General features: G+C 52.3%; 7 protein-coding genes across 7 annotated transcripts; 6 read left to right on the top strand and 1 right to left on the bottom strand.

The window, feature by feature from the left end:
* Window positions 1-2,471: 2,471 nt before the first annotated feature.
* Window positions 2,472-3,743, top strand: NCS54_01239300 (Nucleotid-trans domain-containing protein; the record flags this gene model as incomplete). The annotated part of the gene is made up of 3 exons (XM_053157628.1): window positions 2,472-2,593; window positions 2,659-3,002; window positions 3,055-3,743. The coding sequence occupies 3 exons, from the start codon at window positions 2,472-2,474 to the stop codon at window positions 3,741-3,743; spliced, it is 1,155 nt and encodes a 384-aa protein (XP_053013603.1).
* Window positions 3,744-8,258: 4,515 nt separating this feature from the next.
* On the top strand, window positions 8,259-8,867 carry NCS54_01239200 (Hypothetical protein; the record flags this gene model as incomplete). The annotated part of the gene is made up of 2 exons (XM_053157627.1): window positions 8,259-8,488; window positions 8,537-8,867. The coding sequence occupies 2 exons, from the start codon at window positions 8,259-8,261 to the stop codon at window positions 8,865-8,867; spliced, it is 561 nt and encodes a 186-aa protein (XP_053013602.1).
* A 2,260-nt stretch (window positions 8,868-11,127) lies between these two features.
* Window positions 11,128-12,126, top strand: NCS54_01239100 (Hypothetical protein; the record flags this gene model as incomplete). The annotated part of the gene is made up of 1 exon (XM_053157626.1): window positions 11,128-12,126. One exon carries the CDS (start codon window positions 11,128-11,130, stop codon window positions 12,124-12,126), a length of 999 nt encoding a protein of 332 aa, XP_053013601.1.
* Window positions 12,127-13,837: 1,711 nt separating this feature from the next.
* NCS54_01239000 (Hypothetical protein) lies at window positions 13,838-14,202 on the top strand (the record flags this gene model as incomplete). The annotated part of the gene is made up of 2 exons (XM_053157625.1): window positions 13,838-14,122; window positions 14,179-14,202. The coding sequence occupies 2 exons, from the start codon at window positions 13,838-13,840 to the stop codon at window positions 14,200-14,202; spliced, it is 309 nt and encodes a 102-aa protein (XP_053013600.1).
* Window positions 14,203-16,457: 2,255 nt separating this feature from the next.
* Window positions 16,458-17,402, top strand: NCS54_01238900 (Hypothetical protein; the record flags this gene model as incomplete). The annotated part of the gene is made up of 1 exon (XM_053157624.1): window positions 16,458-17,402. One exon carries the CDS (start codon window positions 16,458-16,460, stop codon window positions 17,400-17,402), a length of 945 nt encoding a protein of 314 aa, XP_053013599.1.
* A 517-nt stretch (window positions 17,403-17,919) lies between these two features.
* On the top strand, window positions 17,920-18,779 carry NCS54_01238800 (Holocytochrome c-type synthase; the record flags this gene model as incomplete). The annotated part of the gene is made up of 2 exons (XM_053157623.1): window positions 17,920-18,458; window positions 18,506-18,779. The coding sequence occupies 2 exons, from the start codon at window positions 17,920-17,922 to the stop codon at window positions 18,777-18,779; spliced, it is 813 nt and encodes a 270-aa protein (XP_053013598.1).
* Window positions 18,780-19,056: 277 nt separating this feature from the next.
* Window positions 19,057-20,512, bottom strand: NCS54_01238700 (Hypothetical protein; the record flags this gene model as incomplete). The annotated part of the gene is made up of 2 exons (XM_053157622.1): window positions 19,057-20,352; window positions 20,405-20,512. 2 exons carry the CDS (start codon window positions 20,510-20,512, stop codon window positions 19,057-19,059), a joined length of 1,404 nt encoding a protein of 467 aa, XP_053013597.1.
* Window positions 20,513-20,856: the final 344 nt, after the last annotated feature.

The raw sequence follows: 20,856 nt of genomic DNA, 5'->3' as shown, positions 1-20,856 counted from the left end.
GCCAGAGACAGGTCTCCACGTTCCCGTCTCCAGTTAAGATACGTCCGGATACTGTACCATGAGGGGGCAAGGAGCTCCCTGCGGCAAAAAAAAAGGGACGACGAGTTTAATTACCTGCAGGCGGCATAGCATAGCCGGGTTTTATCACGAGTTGGCGGGATCCGGCTTGGCGTTTTTGTGGCTCGAGATGAGGTCATTCCAGAAAAGTATCGATTCTGCGCCACCCGAGAACTTTGACCTTGGGATAGGTAAGATCTGACTGAATTGGGTTTTCGAGTCCAAGAATACGGACTGAACGGGTTGCTTGGTGGAAAGTTTCATTGCCGGACAAGCGACGCGATGGCTTGTGGCTTGTGGCTTGTGGCTTATGGCTTATGGCTTGTGGCTTTGATAGCCACGCCATCTCCGTTGACAGCTGCAGAACCAATTCGAACAAAGACGCCAAGAGGCTCAACACGCGGCAGAGCAAGTGTCACTCTATATACGAGCTCAAGGCAGGAGACTTGCGATAGTATATCACGATGCCCAGACCAGATACGGGGCCGGTGCATCCAAGCGAATTACGTTACCCGATGGCGAAGGTGACGAGATGATTTGAATGGCGATAACATCGCATCGTGACTCTTGACCGTAAATGGCCTAGCGCTGACCGGGCCACTTCCTACCCAGTTTCACTCCCCTGCGAGATGAAAAGAGAGTTGGTGATCAGCAAATTCTCTATCCCCGCTAGGCTCGCATTGCATTGATCCAGTGAGACGCGGCCCAGGCGCTACGGAAGCGCTGACGCGAAGGGAAGGGGGAGGAGTCCTGCTGACATCAGAATCGCGGTGTTGGTTTGCGAGGGCCCCCCTGGAAGGGCTGAGATGGATGGATGAAGACCGTGGGTCTGGAGAATGATGCTTGTCAGCCGCAGGGCCCAAAGTCATTGCGGTTAACGATGAGGCTTGAGACTCTGGAACGATCAGGCCTTTTTCTTGCTGATCTCGATTTTTATAACCGAGTCAAGGCTCGAGTTTTGCGAGGCAGGGGAGCGCGTTGCCGGGAAGCAATGCGGCTGACGGCATTGCAGGGAGACCAAGACTTGAGAATGGCGTGCCCGAATCTCAACCTTTCAAGGGATGCTAAATGCCTCAGGACAATGGTCATCATTCTTCTTGAAGGTTGGGGCTATAATAATTATCGCCTCCTGAATTTCCTGGGGGAGAAACTGCACCTCTTACCGGAATGGCATCAGATCCTCTTGTCTGCATCCTCTGAAGAAAAGGCCAAGCCTCATCTCCGTCATGGCCGACGTTGCAGCCAAAGTGCACCCATCAGCCGCGTCCTCATTGGTCAGACGAGAATGCAATCAAGGCCGGGGCCTTGCAAGCGCGTGCTGGGCTACCATCCAATGTTTGGCACAGATTTGAGTTCTGTCCCGCCCCCCTATCCTATCAGAAATGCAAGTCTGCGGGGAAAAGGCCTTGGAAATTGCGAGGTTGATGAACCCGCATCGAAATTGTTCAGTAGGATCTTCTCGGGCAGATGATACAAGGTGATAAACCATAATTCAAGCTTCTCCTTTTTGTCTCACGATGGAGCCAGCAGTGCAGTGGCTGGGTTTACAGGGCTGAGTCAGCCACCAAGAGCCGCGTGTATTGGGTGAGTTCCAGCCTGAATGTTCAGGGGGGTTGTCCAGCGCTGAGTGAGGATGGAGCGAAGTGTCCACCTCGCCGAGGCCAGCGAAAAAGGAGACGTCCTCCCCCTGATTCACTGGGGACAAGTCAAATCGCCACCTCCAAACATTCGCCAAGTTGACTCCATGCCCATCCATGCCCGCCCAGGCCTTGACCCGCCTTCCGCTTCCTTCCTTCCCGAGTGAGAGGTCTACTGCTGTTTCGTGCCACGCCATTCGCCAGGTCGCCACCCGCCCCCCTTCCAAAAAGCGGTTGGGGCGTTCCTGCCTTGCCTTGCACTTGCCTTGCTGTCGCTGGGTTGTGGGTGGTTCCGTCCTTGCTTGAGTTGAGGCCAAGTCCGCCGGGCGCTCCTTGCCTCTCTCCACAAGCCAAAATCAACTCGCTTCTTCCTCTCATCATCATCCCCCCAGGCCCCTCCCGTCGTCCTTTGCCCCCCCTTCCCCTGTTCAGATTTAATTAATCCCAGCAAGAGGAGCCTTATCTGAACCTTGTCCCTTTATTCTGTTCATTTTTCACTTCCTCCTTCCCTCACCGTCCCCGTCTGTCTTCTCTTCTCTTCTGCGAACCCCCCTGGTAATTTGCTTGGCCCGCCAAACGTCGCGCCGCGCTTCGGGTTGATTTTTATTGCGTGTCCTCGTCGGCGCCATCCACTCGCTCTTCTTCCCACCCGGTCCGCTTCGTTCGTATTTCTTCGTCCCTCTTTTTTACTGCACGGCTCGTATCGCAACACGCATCGCAATCCCCATTCTCTCTCTCCAGTCAGTAAAGTCTGTGACAGAGGCGGCTATTGCGACCATGTTCGGACAAGTGCGTACAAATCGGTCGACGGCCTTAATGGCCGCCACCATCATCTTCCTCGTGGCTTTTGTTGGTCTTGCCTACAACCACCTGGATAAGTGGGAGCCTCCCGCTGATGTGTGAGTTCTCGCCCTCTTGCGACCGATCTGTGTTGATCTGGCGACTAACGACATGGAATCTACAGCACCGATACCGACACCGTCGTTGAGGAGCCTCATGGCGCTTTCTCCAAGCCCGATCGCCCTTCCAACGCTTCAACCGAGCTGGGCGATTACTACCTGAAGTACATCATGAGGCCCTCGGTCGGCCCTACTACCCCCGTGTACTCGTCCTTTGGCGCGTTCCCCTTCGAGCTGCCCGCCGACCCCAAGTGGACTGAGCTCATTGGCGAGGACTTGTGCATCATTGATCTCGACAACCGACCTTTCAACGAGCCCGGCCAGATCTTCTCCCCTGATTTGATGAGCTGGGACCGCGGCTCCGAGGTTCACGGTCTGTCCGCCGGTGTCTTGAACCACTGGGTTTACTGTACGTTTTGCTGTTGTCCCGAAACTCTGCTCTTGTTGCTAACTCTTATCAGCCAAGATCCACGGTTACAAGTACTACTACGTCGACATCACCGATCCCTTTGAGGACCGCCGCAACTCGTGGAAGAAGCCCCCGATCCTGACCAAGATCCTCAAGAAGCACAAGGCCTGCATTTTCCTCGACTCCGATGCCATTTTCAACCGCCTCGACCTCCCCTTCGAGTGGCTCATGAACTACTGGCAGCTTCACCCCGACACCAACTCGATGGCTCTCGCTGCCGATCCTAACGCCAAGAACAACCAGGATAAGTTTGGAAAGGTTTATCTCAACACTGGTTTCATCATTCTCCAGAACAACGAGAAGACGTTTGAGATCTTGAAGGAGTGGGAGGACTGCCCCAACGAGGGCGGCAAGCATCCCGAGTGTGTCGATTTCCGAAAGAACCGCCCCGGCAAGCCTACCGACCAGGGCGGCTTCGGTACCTACATCCGCTACGATTACCCCAAGGACATCAAGGAGCTTAAGTGCACTGAGGCCAACGGCTTCCCCGAGAGCCGTTCGGGATGCGATGGCAAGTTCATCAAGCATCTCTGGACCGGAAAGAAGGACCACATCAAGGTGGCCATCGGCCAGCAGCTCCCTGGCGTGCTGCTCGAGACTTTCCACCGACAGTTTATGGACGAGAAGAAGGATTTCTTCGTGTCCGAGAGGGACCTGATGGGTGCACCTGACGCCGAATGAAATGCTTAATGAAGTAATAAAAGGCGGGCATGACATGGGGATGGCTTTGAATCTTTTTAATAACTGTACTATACCATCCAGGAGAGGGTTCCTCTCCAAGGGGTTTCACGGTGTTCTTGGGAGTGTTATGGTTGCTTATGGCCTTGACCGTTGAATTAGGGAAACTTGGATTTCCCCATGATGCAAGATCAGATCATGCGTTTCTAGGAGACGAACGGAATCTACGCAATGACTCGGGTATATATGAAACGAGGCAATAGGGAATATCAGAGTTACGGGCCTCTACGATGGCTTGACTGGATGTCTGATGTCTTGACCTGCGTGAGTTGGGCTGGGGGACGAAGATGGTGCTCACCTAGCCACCTAACTCTTATGATAATAATAATATTAAGAAATGAATATGCTTTCCAATCAAAGGATCATGAATATCGAGCGAAGGAAGAAGGAATGTCTCAATACCGTTTCATGCCTCGCAAGAATCGCCTTGTCAGATCAGAGGACCCAGTCGGTTATCGACTCACGTGGCGGTGCTACCCTATGCCACCAGCAAATGCAACGAAGGGTTTCCATTATTGAAGACTGGTATGAAATAAAGAATTATTGAATACACAATCCGTTTCTTACTTGCACACATTCAGTTGCAAGATCTGTTGTTTCTAGGCGCCCTTGATCGAGTCGAGCGTGTGTGGTCTTGAACTCTTATTGGCATAACATGCCATGTGGCCTGCATCCAACGCATTGAGACCCTTCCCAATGGATGCCAACCAAGACTTCATTCACTGTAGCACATCTTCCAACGTCGCCATCTGATCATTACACAGACTTGACACGCGACGTTACCGCCCAAGCAGCGGTGACACCACTTCCAACCGCGGGCCGGACGACCCAGTCCAAGATCTTGGCGTCGGGAATCGGCAAGCCTTTTGCGTGTCAGTGCAGATCGTCAGTTGGTCCACTGAGGATATCGTAAATACTCTTGGCATCTTTCCGTCGCACAGGAGGCCTCTAAACATCGTCGAGGAGTTGAGTTCAGTGTTGGTTCTGTAATCGCGCAGTTCCCGTTGATCTTTTCTACACACTGCTGAGCCTCGTGTCCTGAAATAGCGCTGACGGTAGACGTCGGGAGGATCCGCTTACGTGCTCGAACGGGCTGACATGGCTTTGATGTGCTGTGCTCTCGCTTTTCAGAGTTCATTGACGTAGCACCTCTTCCCTCGTTGGGCTGATGGCCTTGGTTAATGTGAAACGGGGCATGTTGCTGCGAACAGCAATAGCTTCGAGGAGGGAGGACCGAAGAGCGAGGTGAAATACGATATGCACTGGAACAAGTGGATGTGGGGATTTGTCTAAGATCGAGAGACAGTCAAAGAGACTCTCGACTGTTGATGTGTTGATAACTCGCTGTTGTAGGCGCACGTTCTGTCGGCCGGGAGCACGCATGCCCTATCTACAGATGGTCAAAGATTATGATTATCTCCTGATTATTTTATGACTATCTACTCTATTCTTATGATGATTTGGTCTTTATTTTACGATTAATTACTTCTAAGTTTATACACATCTCTCCCTTCGTTCATGACAATACGTCATCCATGCGAGGAGTTCTGTATCTTATCACATGACTGAGGTTTATGGGAGCTCATTCAGATGCGAAAGCATGGATCAAAAGAACCTACCCGAAAGATTGAAGGCCTTAGAATGATTATCTCTCAAGATCACAAAGTCTTTCAAGCCAAGTTGTGGTGTTGCGAGGGCGGGGATCGCTCCTGCCTCACCTGTTGCAGTCACTGCGGACCCACTGACTTTAGCCACATCGTGCCTTCCCTCACATCAACGACGCGAACTTGGAGGAAACATCAACCGCCTCATCAATTTCATCAACGGACATACTTCTACACCTACAACTCAGCTTGCCAGAAAATGCCCCGACTTTTTTGCACATGCCCAACCGGCGCGACGGGAAAGTTTCCCGACCACAACATGCGGAAAACGTTGCAACGATGAGAGAGTGATGGAGTCCCCGCGCACCTCGCCCATCTGGCCGAGTGCACCGCTCGGAAATCAAGCGAGTTTCCAGCGGAGAATTCGACATACCAGCAATGGCAGCACCATCGGGTCCAATGCGAACGGATTTCGAAGATCTCAAAATCCTTGAGTCACAGTTCGAGATTGCAGAGGAGGAGGATGATGTTCCCATTGATAGCCAACCAGTTTCTCGCTATGTGCAACTCAGGTGAAGACACTTGGGATCACCACTTTAGAAATGACTTATGCCGTATTCCTCCTTTCTCATGTGGCAGCTTGCTCCCTAAAGCAAAACTGTTGGACTTCCACTCGTAGCCAACCCCTCCCACCGATACGTCACTTATCCCCTTTGATGCGTTTTATGGCGTACTAGATCGCAAGGATTGGGATGTGCATTGCCCTGTCACCAAAGAGCGACTGAACGAATTCTGCCGAGAGATCCAGCAAGTTTCCAACGGAGAGGTAGATATCCCAGCATTGGCGGTACCGTCGGGCCCAATGCGGGCGTTACTCACATGTGTGCGGCACTACCCAACAACAACGTTCCGCAACACGCAAGCCCGGCCCTTGATGGAATAACTGAGCCAGAAGACTGTCCCGCAACACGCAGTACTCCCATGTCATGGACCCGGACAACCCATGTCTTCTAACCCAGCAGGTATGTTTGCGTTGTTGCCATTGTCAGTTTTATCTCATCTAACATACCTGTCGCAAAGGTCAAAATTGGGCTGAACCTTCCGTCCTCACATTCAATATGATTTCAACTCGAAAGAAGTACGATACAAAATCGAACCCGGACTGGAAGAACGAATTCACCCATTGGCCGATGATCGAACAAGCATGTGCCAAGTTCGCGAGCGACTTGTTGAAGGAAAGCCGGATCATTATCGTCATAGGAGAGGCGCAATTTTCCGACACTTGTTCTATCCTTCAATCCCAGGGGTTTTCGCCGAAGCAGTTACGAGTCCATTGCAAGCTTGTATGAAGGGAGACGTAGTGGAGGTCTGCAAGATCAGGTACAGTGAGCGCAGCGCCATCGAAGAAGAAATGTTCGGGAACGCACCTCACACCCTTGTGGCCATGGACGCCTCTGGTCAGGTGCGCCGAGTCATTTTCCGATCGTTCCATGGACAATACGCCTTCCGAAATGACAGCCTTCGCCGAGGTGCCCTTTGGGACATGATTTACAACGCGGCCTGTGAAATGGCCGGTGTTGAAGTCCAAAAACATACCTTTTTTGAGTACTGCGCAATGGTGACTCAAGGCCGAGCAGACAGCAGCCTCAAGGCAATGGTGGGCAATGGTGGGCAATGGTCCCAACCACAATATGTGGAAAGCCCTACAGCGACGAGAGAGTGATGGCGTTCTCCTCATGACAATCCCTCTGCTCAGGGAAATGTTCCCTCGACTCTTAGCAAAGGTTCCGACTTTGGTGGCAGACATGGAAGATGCAGTCTCGAAGGGGTACAGCCCCCTTTACACCATCACCTCCCACCTCAGTGGCCTAACGGTGGCTACGAAGACCACGCGCCGGTCCGCGGTCTGCAGAGGCGCCTCTTACAAAGGCGCCTTGGGCGAAGAAGCAGTTGTCAACTTGCTAGAGCACCTACCTGGCGTCCGACAAACGCCGCGCTGCCATTAACAAAGGGGACACTACAAAGAAGGGAATGCTTGAGAGTAAGTACCAAGCATTTATGGGTTCATATACCGTTCAAAGTCTGCTTTCCAATCGTGCAAAGGGCCCTCTGACACCAGAAGCGGCCAAAGCATTTCCCAGAATCGACCGGATTGTTGGCTGACACGATGCCGGTGAGGGTAAACGGCCGAGCACCGACCTCTGCCAGTTTGTCGTCTTTCGGTCCAAGGCTGCGCTATTTGGTCAATCGGAGCCATATGTCTATAGCAGGGGGTCACGGATGGTAATTATACATGGATGGATATTGGACAGGACTGGAAACGGCCGTCTGTTGTCAGACCCCGACCTCGAGAGGATCATCCACCCGGGTCAAAGAACTATTCTCCTCTAAGATTAGTTGAAAAGATATGATGACTTTAGAATATAGCAATCATAAATTTTATGTACTTTTTATCACGAATCATCATACAGTATGGGTGAAGTTAGAAGAGCTGGCTCTGTCCAGCCTGACGCTATTCGCAACATGGCACCGACCACACCAGCCCCAAAGGAACCATCCACGCCAGATCCTGATGATAAGATACCGCTCGATAAGGATTCTTTCGAGATCCATTATCTTCTGAGAACATGTTAGATCCAGGTTGCTAGGGGTGGTCTCTGGGACCAGTTCCACATTTCTATCGTGGTGATGAGATCATCGACGAAAGAATGAAATCATATAGATGACATCACCTCGCCTGCGATTACTACAAATACGCGACAAGAGACTACTTCCAAAGCTGAATAGATCAGATTCATCATCCTCAACACTTTATTCATTAGACAAAGAAAAAGGCGCAATTACCGCACCCACAATGTCCAACTACGAACAGATCGCAAAGCAGGCCGAGCAGGACCTGAACACCTATCAGGCCAAGACTGGCAACGCCCGACGTCAAGATGCGGACAATGCTGGCGTGAACCCCCTTGCTGAGAATCAGTTTGAGGGAGCTCAGGTCGAGTTTGGCGATGAGCTTAGCACAAACCGAGGCTACAACAAGCGCATCCCTCCTAGTGAGGGCGGTATCCTCGACGATCGAGGCCGGTAAGTACTCTCACTCTCTTTTCAATTGTAGTAACTTACACTTGGCAGACAAGCTCGTGGAGAGCAGTATGAGGGCGAGGGAGGCCCTGTCGACAAGCTTAACCAGTCGTACCAAAATCAGGGCGGCCAGAACGACAATGATGTTGTCGGTGGCCGCGTGCCCCAGACCTCAGGCTTGGACAGTGCTAAAGATATCGCATCTCAGGGCCAGGAGGCGACGCGCGCAAATGTCGGCCGAAACCCTCCCGGCCCTGGCGGTTCTCAATTCAAGGGCGAGGACTATTACCAGCCCGAGAGCGTGCCTGACAGCATCTCGGCTGAGGGTTGGGTTGCGCCTGATAGTGTGACGCAGGCGAGTAAGGAGAGTGAGCGACCGTAGGGGTGATGGATAGTGTCGTTGGAATTGTATCCTGTATGATTATCTTGAGTAGTTTGTAATATTTCAATAATGAAAAGCTGAATCCTACCACGCTCGAGAATGCTAGCCATCGCTCGTTTGTTTGATGTTGAGCAGCAATAGCGCAATACTTAAAGGAGGTGTGTCTTGAGGAGATCTCAATACTGGCCTTCACACGCTGCATGGCACATGACGTCTAAAACTGCACCTGAAAATCGATCGGGAAGATAGGAATGAGGATTTGATGTCTTCGTGGTCTTTGAAGTAACAAGCGAGCGAGAGGGTTTGTCGTGCGTAGTAAGGTGCCGGGTCGTATCTTGTAGCAGGAATCAGTATTGCGTGCCACGCAGAGCATAGCAATAAGCAAGACCCTGTATATAGATCCTGGAAGTCCCTTTCCCCGTGGAACTTCTGTGTTATTCTGCTGCTCCTTTGTCGGGGAGGAATGTGAACACATCGTGAACGTTGGCTGGGCTTTGGAAGATGCTGAACATGATGCCATGCGATCCCAGCCTTGAGCTGCCAACTTTTTAGTACCAGCTGAATGCATACATACCAACCCAATTCCACTGTCTGCACGTCTTGGGTCACCTAGACGTCTTTTGCACGGCTGAGAGAAGAGTGCCCGAGAGATCCCCCCCTGAAAACGCCCCCCTGAAGCGATCGCAGACCGACCGATACACTCCTATTGAGCAAAACACCGATGTTGAACGTAAACAAGCCTTCTTTTCAGACTTGAATTATGCACTTGTTTGTTTACAATGCGCTATTGTGAGCGCGGGCCTGAGAATTGTGCAGTCGCGTAGCGCCAAACGCCTACAGCCCGTTGACACTGCTCAAGCCAACCTCAGATTCAACCTCAGAAAAATCCCACCGTCCGCCTATTGTCGACACAGTTTCTAGCTTCACGCAAACACTGTGGCTCAAACACTGTGCAGCAGCTACTTTATCTTTCCTCCCACTTCACAACATCGCGACACGACTCTTCCTTCACATCTTCCTCGATCATCGACGCACTTCGCACCTTGATCTTGAAGAGTTATCGCTATCGCACATCGATTTACTTTATCGCCGAGAACTTCTACTGGACCCTTCATTCTTTGAAGCTCGTTATTTGCGTTGCTTTGCATCTTCCCGAGCGTCGTCGGTGACTTCTCTTTCTTCTCGCTTGCGCTCTCACACTCTCGCAGAAAGACAAATAACACGCAAGAACGACTCGTCCTTTATCTTGACGCATATCCGGCATTTGCTACGGTATCCTTCGATCTGAATCATCGGATCACTTGTGCCCATCATCATCCTTCGCCCACTTCAGCACACTTGCCCCCAGGACGAAGGACGCTTTTCTCACGAAAGTAGTCTGTGGCTCGCATTTTCGCCTTCTTCATTCACTGAAGGAGAGAAGAGGCTTCCCATCTAGAGCAGCTCGGCGACATTCCCTTTGCCTTCCCCTGTCTCTTCCTTGCACACACATATCTGGGCTTCCGAAGGTAACCCCGTTCGAGACAACAGATTCTTCAGGAATCCGCTACCTGAAGGTTATCCGACACGGTTCTTCCACCTCATCTTCCCCGAGCGTCCACATACTCGACATCTTGATCTTGAAGGGTCCTCGCTTTCGCATGTCGATTTACTTCATCGTCAAGAACCGCCTCTGCTCTTCTTCACCCAGCGTATTCATTTACTGCAAGTGCCTCTGGTGCTGAGTTCTATCTCCCCGAGAATCGTCGACCGCCCCCTTGCTTTATCGACATCATTCCCACTTCTCAAGGAGACATACATCCTGCGGAAGCAAGCTTCGGCGTTTATTTTCACACCCCTTGTTCATTCACCGAAAGGGCGCAAGAGACTTCTTTGCATCCGAAGATCTTGAAGACCTCGGCTGTGCATTCCCCTTCCCTTCCTTTCACACAAACATCCTCGCACAAGCACTTGCTACGACACTGCCCTCAAACCGACAGCTTCCCTTGGACTTTGATCGTTGTAAGTAGTCAACTCTGTTTCTGAAACCCTCTCAATTAACATCCGGCTTAGCAGCGACGTCAGGAGAAGCTCTTGCTATCTCTTTTCACACTGCATCTCCCGATAACACCGTTGTGTTCGTTTCTTACGAAACTTGACCGTTGAGCGCGATTGCGGTTTCTTCACTCAGCAACCCGGCACTTGACACTCGCCGAAAGAGTTGTCATAAGCGACCTTCTCACTTTTTTTTCGATACCTCGTCTTTTGAGTACTTGGCACGATGGCTCCATCTCGCCCGACGACTCCGCAACGCAGATCGACCAGCCCAGCCTCGTCTGAAGCGAGCGACAGAACCACGGCCAATAGTCCTACTCGGTATGTCCCTCGGCAGAGCTTAACATCAGCTGCATCTATTCAGAAGCGAGGCGAAGGCCCAAAAAGCTTCCGGATGTTCTCAAAGCTTCCTCTGGAGGTCCAAGATCTCATTTGGAAGGAGGTCTTGGACCTCGACGCGCCAACCGTGCACGGTATTGAAGTCCGACGCTCGACAACAGACCAGCCCACAGCCAGCATGGTCGAAACCGGTCTATGGAATTCGAATACGGGCGTTCAAAGAACCCCGATTTACCCGGTTCGAGATGCCTTACACCGAATCTGCCGCCGCTCCAGAGCGGCTGGCCGAAGGGAACCCCGACGATGGAGGGGCCAAGTGCCCTACGAACTTCGGTCAGATAGGCCCTGGGCGCCTACTCAACAAGTGGATCTTGCCAGAGACTTATTTATCGTCTCCAATAACTTGGAAGGAGATATCCAAGAAGCCGACCGGATACCTGCTGTTCGGCACGCTGGAGTGACATGGGAGGGCATGTGGGACCTCCACGTTGTTGAGAAGCTGGAAAAGGTCGTCGACCTATTCCCAGAACTAGAGGCTGTCTATGTCGTAGTAACAGGAGCCTCGACGATCCATCCCCATCTAGAAGCGTGGGAGAGTGAGAAGTTACCTATCCTGGAGGAGTACTTGAAAGAATGCCAGGAGACGGCCTCCATCGAGACAGATATCGAGTTCCTATCCGAAGGGCTTATCTATCAGGAGATCGCGGCGAAGAACCTATCCAAGATGGGCGGACTCTATGAGCCCTTGTCGGACATCAAACAATTTTATGAGAACTTCGACGCTCGCTGCGCGGAGGCGGAGGCAGAAGGGGAAGCATTGCGGAGACCGGTCATCAGGGTGATGACGTGGGAGCAGGCTCATAGAGTGAGCCCACGTTTCTCCTGATGGCCGGTGCGACCAGAACTTGTCAGGAGGAATTTGGATTACGGTGATGCGCAGAAAGGGATTTGGAGTGTTGTTGTATGATTCATGTAGGAGAGTAGACTGGATGGAAAAGGGGAATTTGCTGTCTGTACTTTTAGGGAATGCTCATGAATAAGATGAGCTTGTTTTGTTTTGTTCTATTCTACTTGTACTTCTAGACTTCTACGTACTGTATCCCTGGCAACAAGATGATGTGCTCGGAAAGCTGTGAACGAGTTTCTTGGGGAGCGTGTCTCTGATCTGTAGTTCGGGTTAGCTTATTAAACTCTTGTGCTGATAGACTGGATAACCGCTTCGTCCCGGCATACTTCGGGCGGATAGCGGCGGCAGATTACTCACTCCTGTTATCCAGCTCAACACACCATTGTCTCCGGCCTCAACGGTGGTGGTGGTGGTCAAGATGCAGCCCATCAAGACGCCCCGAAGCTTTCAAGAACCCACCAGATCCGACTGCTTCAACTGAGTGCTGTGAAAGCTCACGAAGGCCCGCCGCGTCCGTGGCTGACTCCCAGCACTTTGACCTATCTTGGACTGTCCCCGACCGAGACCATGCGTCTTGTGGATCTTGAAGTCTCCCCGAACAGCCCCTGGTGCGAGCACAATCGTCGCTGTGCCCTGAAGAATCTCAGCTGTAACATCATGTTAGATGATTCCCGTCACGATGACTTGATAATGACATACGGCTGTGTGCTGTCGACTAGTACTCCTCTCCTCGTGAGTCCCCTTTGGAAAGTTCGGCCGCAGGGCCCGGCAGAGACAGGAGGGAGACGGGAGGCAGAGGGCGGAGCAATCAAGGTGAACAGGGTCGGGGCGTCTCCTTCATGAAGCCAATCTCTCGGGATGGCCACGCTTCTGTCGTTTACCATCTGTCTGAAGCTCACCCGAGCTCTGCTCGTTGCATCTGGTGCCACCGCTGTTTCCTCCGTCGCGAGATGTCCCCAGAAATGGCACTTCGCAATTGCGGTTGAAGCTCAAGAGCTAAGGTTTGAGGCGGTGATCGCCAGTAGTTGGTACTGGTCTGTCACTACCAATACTCGTTAGTTGGGCATTTCCACTGAGATGAGCTGTTGAATACCTAACTTGCCCTCATGGTGTTCGAGGTCCATTCTCCAAAGGCGGCGAACAAGGCCAAGGCCAAGGGTCTTGCGTTGGTAGCTGAGGTCGCGGGAAGACAATCAAAGGTGATTGTGTGGGTGGTAGCAAGGTACCCCGACGAGGAAGTAACCGGGCAAAATGCCAAGATGGATTAATGACTGTGCTTTTTGCTGTTGTGGCTGATGGCTTCTTGTCATCATTGCAGACAATAATAAAGGGGAAGGGAGGTCGTTCCATGACAAGATAAACGGGGGGAATCTGGAGATGTTTGGAGGAGAAGAAGGTGAGAGAAAAAGAAACCTGAGGCACGATGCGAGGTGGTAGCCCACGTGGTTCGGGCTCACCAGATCAGAACGGAGTCCTCTGCCCCTTAGACATGGCATCTTGTATTTAAAGCCGATACTGTCTTAATTTGTGTGTGAATCTCTACTAAGATTAGACAGAGAGGGACCAAAGGTACAGGACATCCGGATGATGGATCCCAGGCGTTAGGCGGGCAGTGCCAGCCGAGCTTTGGCACCCGACTACTGGCGGGGAGCCGTTTGCTGAAAATTATAGGGGACTCATTGACTAAACAATGGCACTCGCACCCATGGCCGGCTCTCAACCCGCCTTGACGGTCCATTCATTCATGAGGTGGTCCTGGATCTATTGGAATTTGCCCGACCGTAAGTGGACCATCACGACGAAGGCCGATGTGGTCAGGGAAACGTGCCGACACCCTGACCGATGCCATGCGACCTGGGCGCCCTCGGACGTTCCCAGGAAGGAGCAACAGAACCCCGAGCTGATACGAAGACTACAGGGCCACGATGAGGAGATTAGCTACATCACTCCAGACGCGCTTTTCCCTGACGAAGTGGTAAGCTGGTGGTAGGAACACCACAGGGAAGGCCGAACCCCATATCTAACCTGCAGAATCTAGCTTCACTGTCGCTCTAAAAACTCGAGAATCTTCAAACCAAGGATAAGAAGCGAAAACCAAAACCTACATACCACGAGAACGACCCCTCCCCGCATATTCCTGCCTGAGCCCCTGAGAAGGGTGGCACATCTTCTACCGAGTGGTATAGCAAGCCAGCGCTTTGCTTCCAAAGCCTTTAATGCCACACAGCGATGAGAGAGACCCTTTCCGTCGAATCTCTGGCCCGGAAAGTGCTTGTTTCTCTCTTCGCACCCATTGGTTTGAATCCTGGCCGGAAGATGCAATGTACCCGCCGTGCAATCCGGGGCCATGGCCGACCAGGTTTGCTCGCTCATCTATGATCAGCAGGAAGCTGGCATGGTATTTTGACTCTCGTGGTGCTTATCTGGTCAGTCTCCATCCCTGGAGTCAGTTGCGTGGTGTGGCTCACGACTTCACCCTTAAACGAACCAGACCGCAGGGCTGCGAGTGGCAGCAACCTATGAATGCTATATCCTCTCGACAACGGTTTACCGGGAGACTCAAGGAGCTTCTGTGAGAGCTAACTGCAACGCCATAATTGGGATCTCCGATTCACCAGCTCGATCCGACGACGCGACGGACGCCCAGAACACTCGGGTGGCCTTTAGGGATGGCAACTCCAAGCAGCTTGGCTTTTAAAGAATTTGGAAGGATGAGTATGCTTTTCGAAGGGAGCTTTCACGAAGTTACGGCCTCGAAGGCCCTGTCGATCTACGATGCGCTGGAGGTATCCGTCTCGTTCGCTGCGCCGGCTGCTGAGTGTTTGGGCCAGAGACTACTACGATCTGGGTAAGAGGTCTCTCCTTTCGCGATTGGAAGACATGTGGAAGGCTTTAATGCCTACTGAGAAAGGTCTGTAGTAAGTGGTTTGCCTTGAACTGAGCTCTTACTCTGCTGAAGATCCGCTAGGCACTGGCAATGGCACCCCTATCACTTCGAGACCACGACCACAAAGAAGCAGATAGCTCAACGAGTACACAGACAGCGCGAAACAGTTATTCCGAGCTGTGGGATATCAGTATCTCAGATCTCTAGTCGCGGCTTCCGACCGTTGACCGACGAGTTCCCAGGGCACCGAGGCCACCCCCTTACCCGCTTTTGTTGTGCGGCCTTGATGGTAGCTCTACCGAATACCGAACAAACCTTGCAAGGCGAGCAAAAAATTGGCTGCGTTTCTATGACGGTGTGCGTATACGGGGGGAGAGTCTTGCTTCGGTCGCGATGCCCCCTACCTGGATTGAGGAGTAGATCCTTCTGGCTTTCGATGTTTCGTAGGATTCTTGGGGCGCGATTTGGTAAGAGATACGTATCGTAGTTCTCGATGCTCGATGAAACAGAAGGTGCTTTGTGTTGGGCATTGTCATGGGTAGTCATTCGTTGTCTCCTTTGTCACCACGCGAGGGGAACAATACATCACCACCATCAGGGAAGAAAGAAGCATCAGGATCTCGGCCAACTGTGCGCATGTCATTTTAAGCAGACTTTGTTGCCGAGATATCGTGATAATTGAATTCTATACGGCTTTGACAAGGTGACCTCCTGATATCGTAAGCCAGCCAGCATGCTTCCAGGACTCGCCTCGGTACCGCCTACATCGCATCGCCAGGAACATTGCGTATAATCTTGATGCACATCAAGACAGATTAGGGCTCTGAGTGACATAACTTTCTAGGAGGGGTCTTTAGGGCCTTCTCAGTTGGCCTTGGAGCCCAGGCAGCCCATACCCAGTACCGCCGTGCGCTGCAGCATCTCAACCCCTGTGGCGGCCGTCGCCAGTGCTGGAGCTTAGCCTCAACCTCAGATGCGTTTGTGACAGTGAATCACTGCCACTGTCGATGTAAACAAACAAATTCCATCCTCAGGCTCATTCTTCCACGCTTCTGTCTTTTCTTCTGTTCCTCACCTCTCTCTTCTTCCTCCCCTCTCTCCCGCAGATTTCTCTTCACCCGCACCCCCTTCAACTCACCCTCTTCCTCATCTGCCCAAGCTATCACCTCAGCCTTCCGCTGGTCTATGCTTGGCTGGCTTCCCATCCCTTTCATTAGCGCAAGGTGTACCGCCCAACGCCCTTCGCCGCGAGCAAGTTTTGTTTTGATAAAGTCCTCTACCCAGCACCGTGTCTCTAGACTCCAGACGCATCTACACTCGCCTGGGTCATTGCCCAAATCTATCACCTTCAAAATTATCTGCCATCGAGCTGCCACATATCGACTTGAAGACTGGATCGCATGTCGGTGTCACTTCCCTCATCATGGCGGCCAACACGGCATCATCCGCTCACTCAACGGCTGTTCCCCCCCTGGCCACCATGGCTCACCCTACTAGCCCAGCTCTTACAACCTTTCATATCTTTCCCAAATTCCCGCAGGAAATTCAGGACAAGATTTGGGCCTTTGCCATTGACGTGGACAGTCCACGAGGGTACAATGTTGGATTCACAGCTACCCCAATCGCTCCAGGCTCCACGACTATCCGATGGGGTCTCAGAAAGATCCGACAACAGCATACTCCCCGCATTGGACCCAATGAAACGACCCGAAATGTAATGGCAACGGGACTCGCTGGAGCTGGCGTTGCCAAGCTGCAATGGAGACTTTGGCGACCCGAAGTGCCCTTCAGGCTGGAGGACCGTTCGAATGTGGGCGATCCCATGTCGCTTATAAAAGCAGAATCGCCCACAGCCCCACGAATCAAGGTGGATGCTGCAAAGGATCTGATGGTTATACCCAACATTGGAAGATCCAAGAAGAACGATAACATTACCGAGATCTACTTGCCCCATGAGCTGGTGGCACACCATTCCGACTGTTCGCTCCCGGGCGCGCCTGGTGAGCTCACGTACAGGCTGAAGAACATGCTACCCTTGTGCCCGGATATTCGAGTTCTATACATCGTCATTCACAACTTTCAGGGTTCGCAGTCAAAGCCGCTAGCGGAGGATTTCGAAGCGACAGCTGGGCACATACTTGAGTGGTACAAACAGGAACTCAAAGATCTCGAGCCACAGACTTCTTCGGCCACCTATCCCCTCGGGGATCGAATTTACTATGAGATCAAGCCTGAGCAGTTCCCTCGCACTGACGAATTCAGTCGGCTTCTGCAGGATATTTCCGAAGTCAAAGGATGGCACCGGGGCGAATACCCGAACCGCCAGCAACGACTGGCTTTCCGCGTCATGACGTGGCGCTATGCCTGAGAACGAGACCTTTCCTAGCATTGTGAAATGCTCTCACTCGGAGGAATATGATTGAAGGTCAGGATGGTGTGGGGAAAAAACATTCAGTGCGGATGTTGTAAGTAAAGTTGATTGGAATTCGGAACTATGGATGAGACGTTGGGGGACTACAGGGAACTGAGGATTGGGATTGGGCTGTATGATAATGATTGACGGGATTGTATGACATCAAAATGTATTTGACTTGTATTTGAGCTAGACAGACATCAAACACAGACCTTTAAGGTTGTCGCAAGTGAAGCTATCACCAAGTGAGGTTGAAGATGCCGAAGCCCGGCCGGCCCGGACCCGGTAAAAAACCGGCCCAATTTTTTTTTATCCCTCCATAACAAAGACAGAGCCAATCCATCCCGGCGCATTACCATTCATCCTCATCACGACGAATTACGCCATCACGACTTGCCATTGAATTCTCCCACGACACGATTCCGTATAACAAACCGTCGATTGATAACACTAGTTCGAGAGTTGAGACGCAATGGCCGACGACAACTCTGCCTGTCCCGTCGACCACAAGGCCCGCGAGGCCTGGCTCGAACAAGCTCGTCAAGCTGAAGCCGCGAAGGCGCAAGCACAACCTGCAAAGTGCCCCGTCGATCATACAGCGCAGGCGAAGCCCAAGTCGTGGTCTCAAACTCTCACATCATACCTCCCGTGGTCCTCCTCTTCGCCTGCGCCTCCACCCGCCCATCATCCTCCTACGCCCCACGACGGCCTAGATACCGATCGCGTTATTTCTACGATTCCACGAACGTCTGGTGGTCCTGCTGTGTGTCCGGTGGATCATGGAAAGGAGGAGCCTGCGAAACCTGCGAATCATGAGATGGAGACGGGGTTGGACCCCTCGGGAAACTGGGTATATCCTTCAGAGAAGATGTTTTTCGATGCCATGAAGCGAAAGGGATACGATGCGCGAGTGGCGGATATGAAGACTGTGGTTCCGATTCACAACGCTGTGAATGAGAGAGCATGGAAGGAGATCAAGGAGTGGGAAGCTCCCTATCTAAAGGGCACCAAGTAAGTCTCCAATCCTCTTATTCTATGTAACATACTGACTGTCCAAGATGCGATGGACCTAAGCTTGAGTCCTTTGCCAACAAGATGGACCGCATGACGCCGACAGCCCGCTTCAACACCATCCTCGGCTACACGGCGCCCTTTGACCGGCACGACTGGGTCATTGACCGCTGTGGCACCCGGGTTGACTATGTGATTGACTTTTACGCCGGGCGGCCAGACGGCAAGGGCGGACCTAGTTTCTACTTGGATGTGCGGCCAAAGCTGAATACGTGGGAGGGCGTCAAGATGCGAGCCATGAGGTGGGCGTGGCTGGCATAGGGTCTGTATGCGCGTAGGTTGTATGAAAAGCTGTATGATGAATGATGTCGATTTGGGCGTTGGGGAAAATGTACAACATGGAAAGGCATATAGAAAAAGGCGTAATGAGTCTGGGGGACTCTAGCAACATCTCCAATTATCATTTTGAAAGCTCTCTTGAGCTGCATCTCTGGGTATTTTTTACTCTACACATGTCAAATCCATCGCGCGCTCATGAGGCGATACCCTTGTTCCTTGACGCCAAAACTCCGTGTAACCCATACCAGTCTGTGTATCTTCACTGGTCCTTCTTGTCTTCGTGCAGGATGGCCATGCGAACAGGTGCTTCGGTCTCGAAAGCCTGAGACTCCAGGTTCCACCCCTTGGCGAGCATCGCGTCCCAAAGCTCGCGGTCGTCGTACTTTTGCTGGTAATCTTGATCAATCTGATCATCGTCCTTCTTGGGCTCAGTGTTCCAGTTGCTAGGGCGGGAACTTTTGCCACAGAAAATGCGGTCCAGTCTCTCGGTGTAGCCCTTACCCTTATCCATCTGCCAGGCAATCTCCATGGCCATGAACCAAGCGCTGATGGCATGAACCGCCTCGGAATCCTTCCAGAGCATGATTTTGATGGGCATGTGCTTGTGGCTTGCGTGGGACCAGATGAACAGGGTGCTCATCAAGCCGTCAAGGATGGCAATGTTAACGCGGACTTCCTGACCTCCCATGGCGTTTCCGAAGCTATCAGCCATCTCGATGCGAGCGATACGCTGTCCGTGTCGGTTTCGAACAACGGGGCTCCAGAAGAGAATGCTCTCGCGGCGAGCGACTTCGCCAGGAGTCAAGACATTTCCTGACCTGAGATACTCCTCGAACAGAATTGTGGCGCGCTGTCGGTTGAGAACGTTCATGCAGACGCTGCGGACGCCCAGATAATTCATCCACAGGTGAGCGAGGACAAGGACCGTCATCAAATAAACGACGCTCGTGTGATCCTCAACATGCTTGACGACGAATGTGCCGACGAGCAAGCCAATCAAGCCGACCGCCGTCTCCTGGCTGGCCTCCTTTGCGTTGAGCTCGGCGAGGTTGTCATGCTTTGCAAAGTGAACGCTCAGAGCAGCCTTGCTCGCTCCACCCGCAACACCACAAAGGGCGCGAAGAGCTTCACCAGAAGTGAGGGCCAAGATCTTGCCGTAGGGACCAAAGTAAGGGCTGTAGAGCTCGAGAAAGAAGGCCGTGTCGTTGAACAGATCAGCCAGGAAACGGTACCGCTTAGCATCAGGCTCGATCCGAAGACCAAACTGCTGGGCGAAAATGATGGTGGCGACGCGAGACATGGCATCCTTGAGGACAGAGAGAAGCATGGCAAAGGTGGCCGACGAGTTGGCATCTCCGACGCCGAGACCCTGGAGGAGGGCTCTGTTTGCGAGGAGAGCGGTGATGGTGGAGAAGAAGGCCTGCAGAGAGTCAAAGAACTGATAGGCGAGGTAATCACCCGAGACAGAATGCGGGTATCCAACGGGGAGAAAAGCGTCCATGAGGATCTTGCGCATCGAGCGCTTAAGAAGGCTGGGCTTGGCCTTGCGAATGATCTATCGCAGGTGGTTAGCTGGAACGCTTTGCTGGCGATGGAAGGCGACGTACGCGGTTGCTGGGCATGTGTACCCAGCGGCGGGCGACATTTCCTGACTTGTCGAGGTCGATGACTTCGACCTCGCGGCCGCGGCCGAGATGCTTTGTGAGGCCTTCCATCGCGATGGTGTTGATGCGAGGAGGAGATGAGATGAGTTGAGCTGGGGTTGTGAGGGAGAAGCGTCACTTGTGGCACAGTGCTCAAACGACGACCTACTACCCGCGACTCATCACTGCTCACTGCTCGAAAAGGTCAGAAAATGGTTACCTAACCTTGGGGACTAAAAACGAAAATGGAAAAAGTACAACATGTTTTTTACCTTCTAATATAACCATCTATCCTCATTTGAACCCAACAACCTGTCTTTTGGACCAGCTTCGCATGTCGCTGAGGTGCAGCTTGCAGATACTGATGATGATGTCTTGAGTCTTGTAAGACGACGGGGCATGAGTCTCCGTGCGCC

Source organism: Fusarium falciforme, chromosome 10, assembly GCF_026873545.1.
Source record: "Fusarium falciforme chromosome 10, complete sequence".
Taxonomy (NCBI): Eukaryota; Fungi; Ascomycota; class Sordariomycetes; order Hypocreales; family Nectriaceae; genus Fusarium; species Fusarium falciforme.
This window is presented reverse-complemented; position numbering and strand designations above follow the sequence as displayed.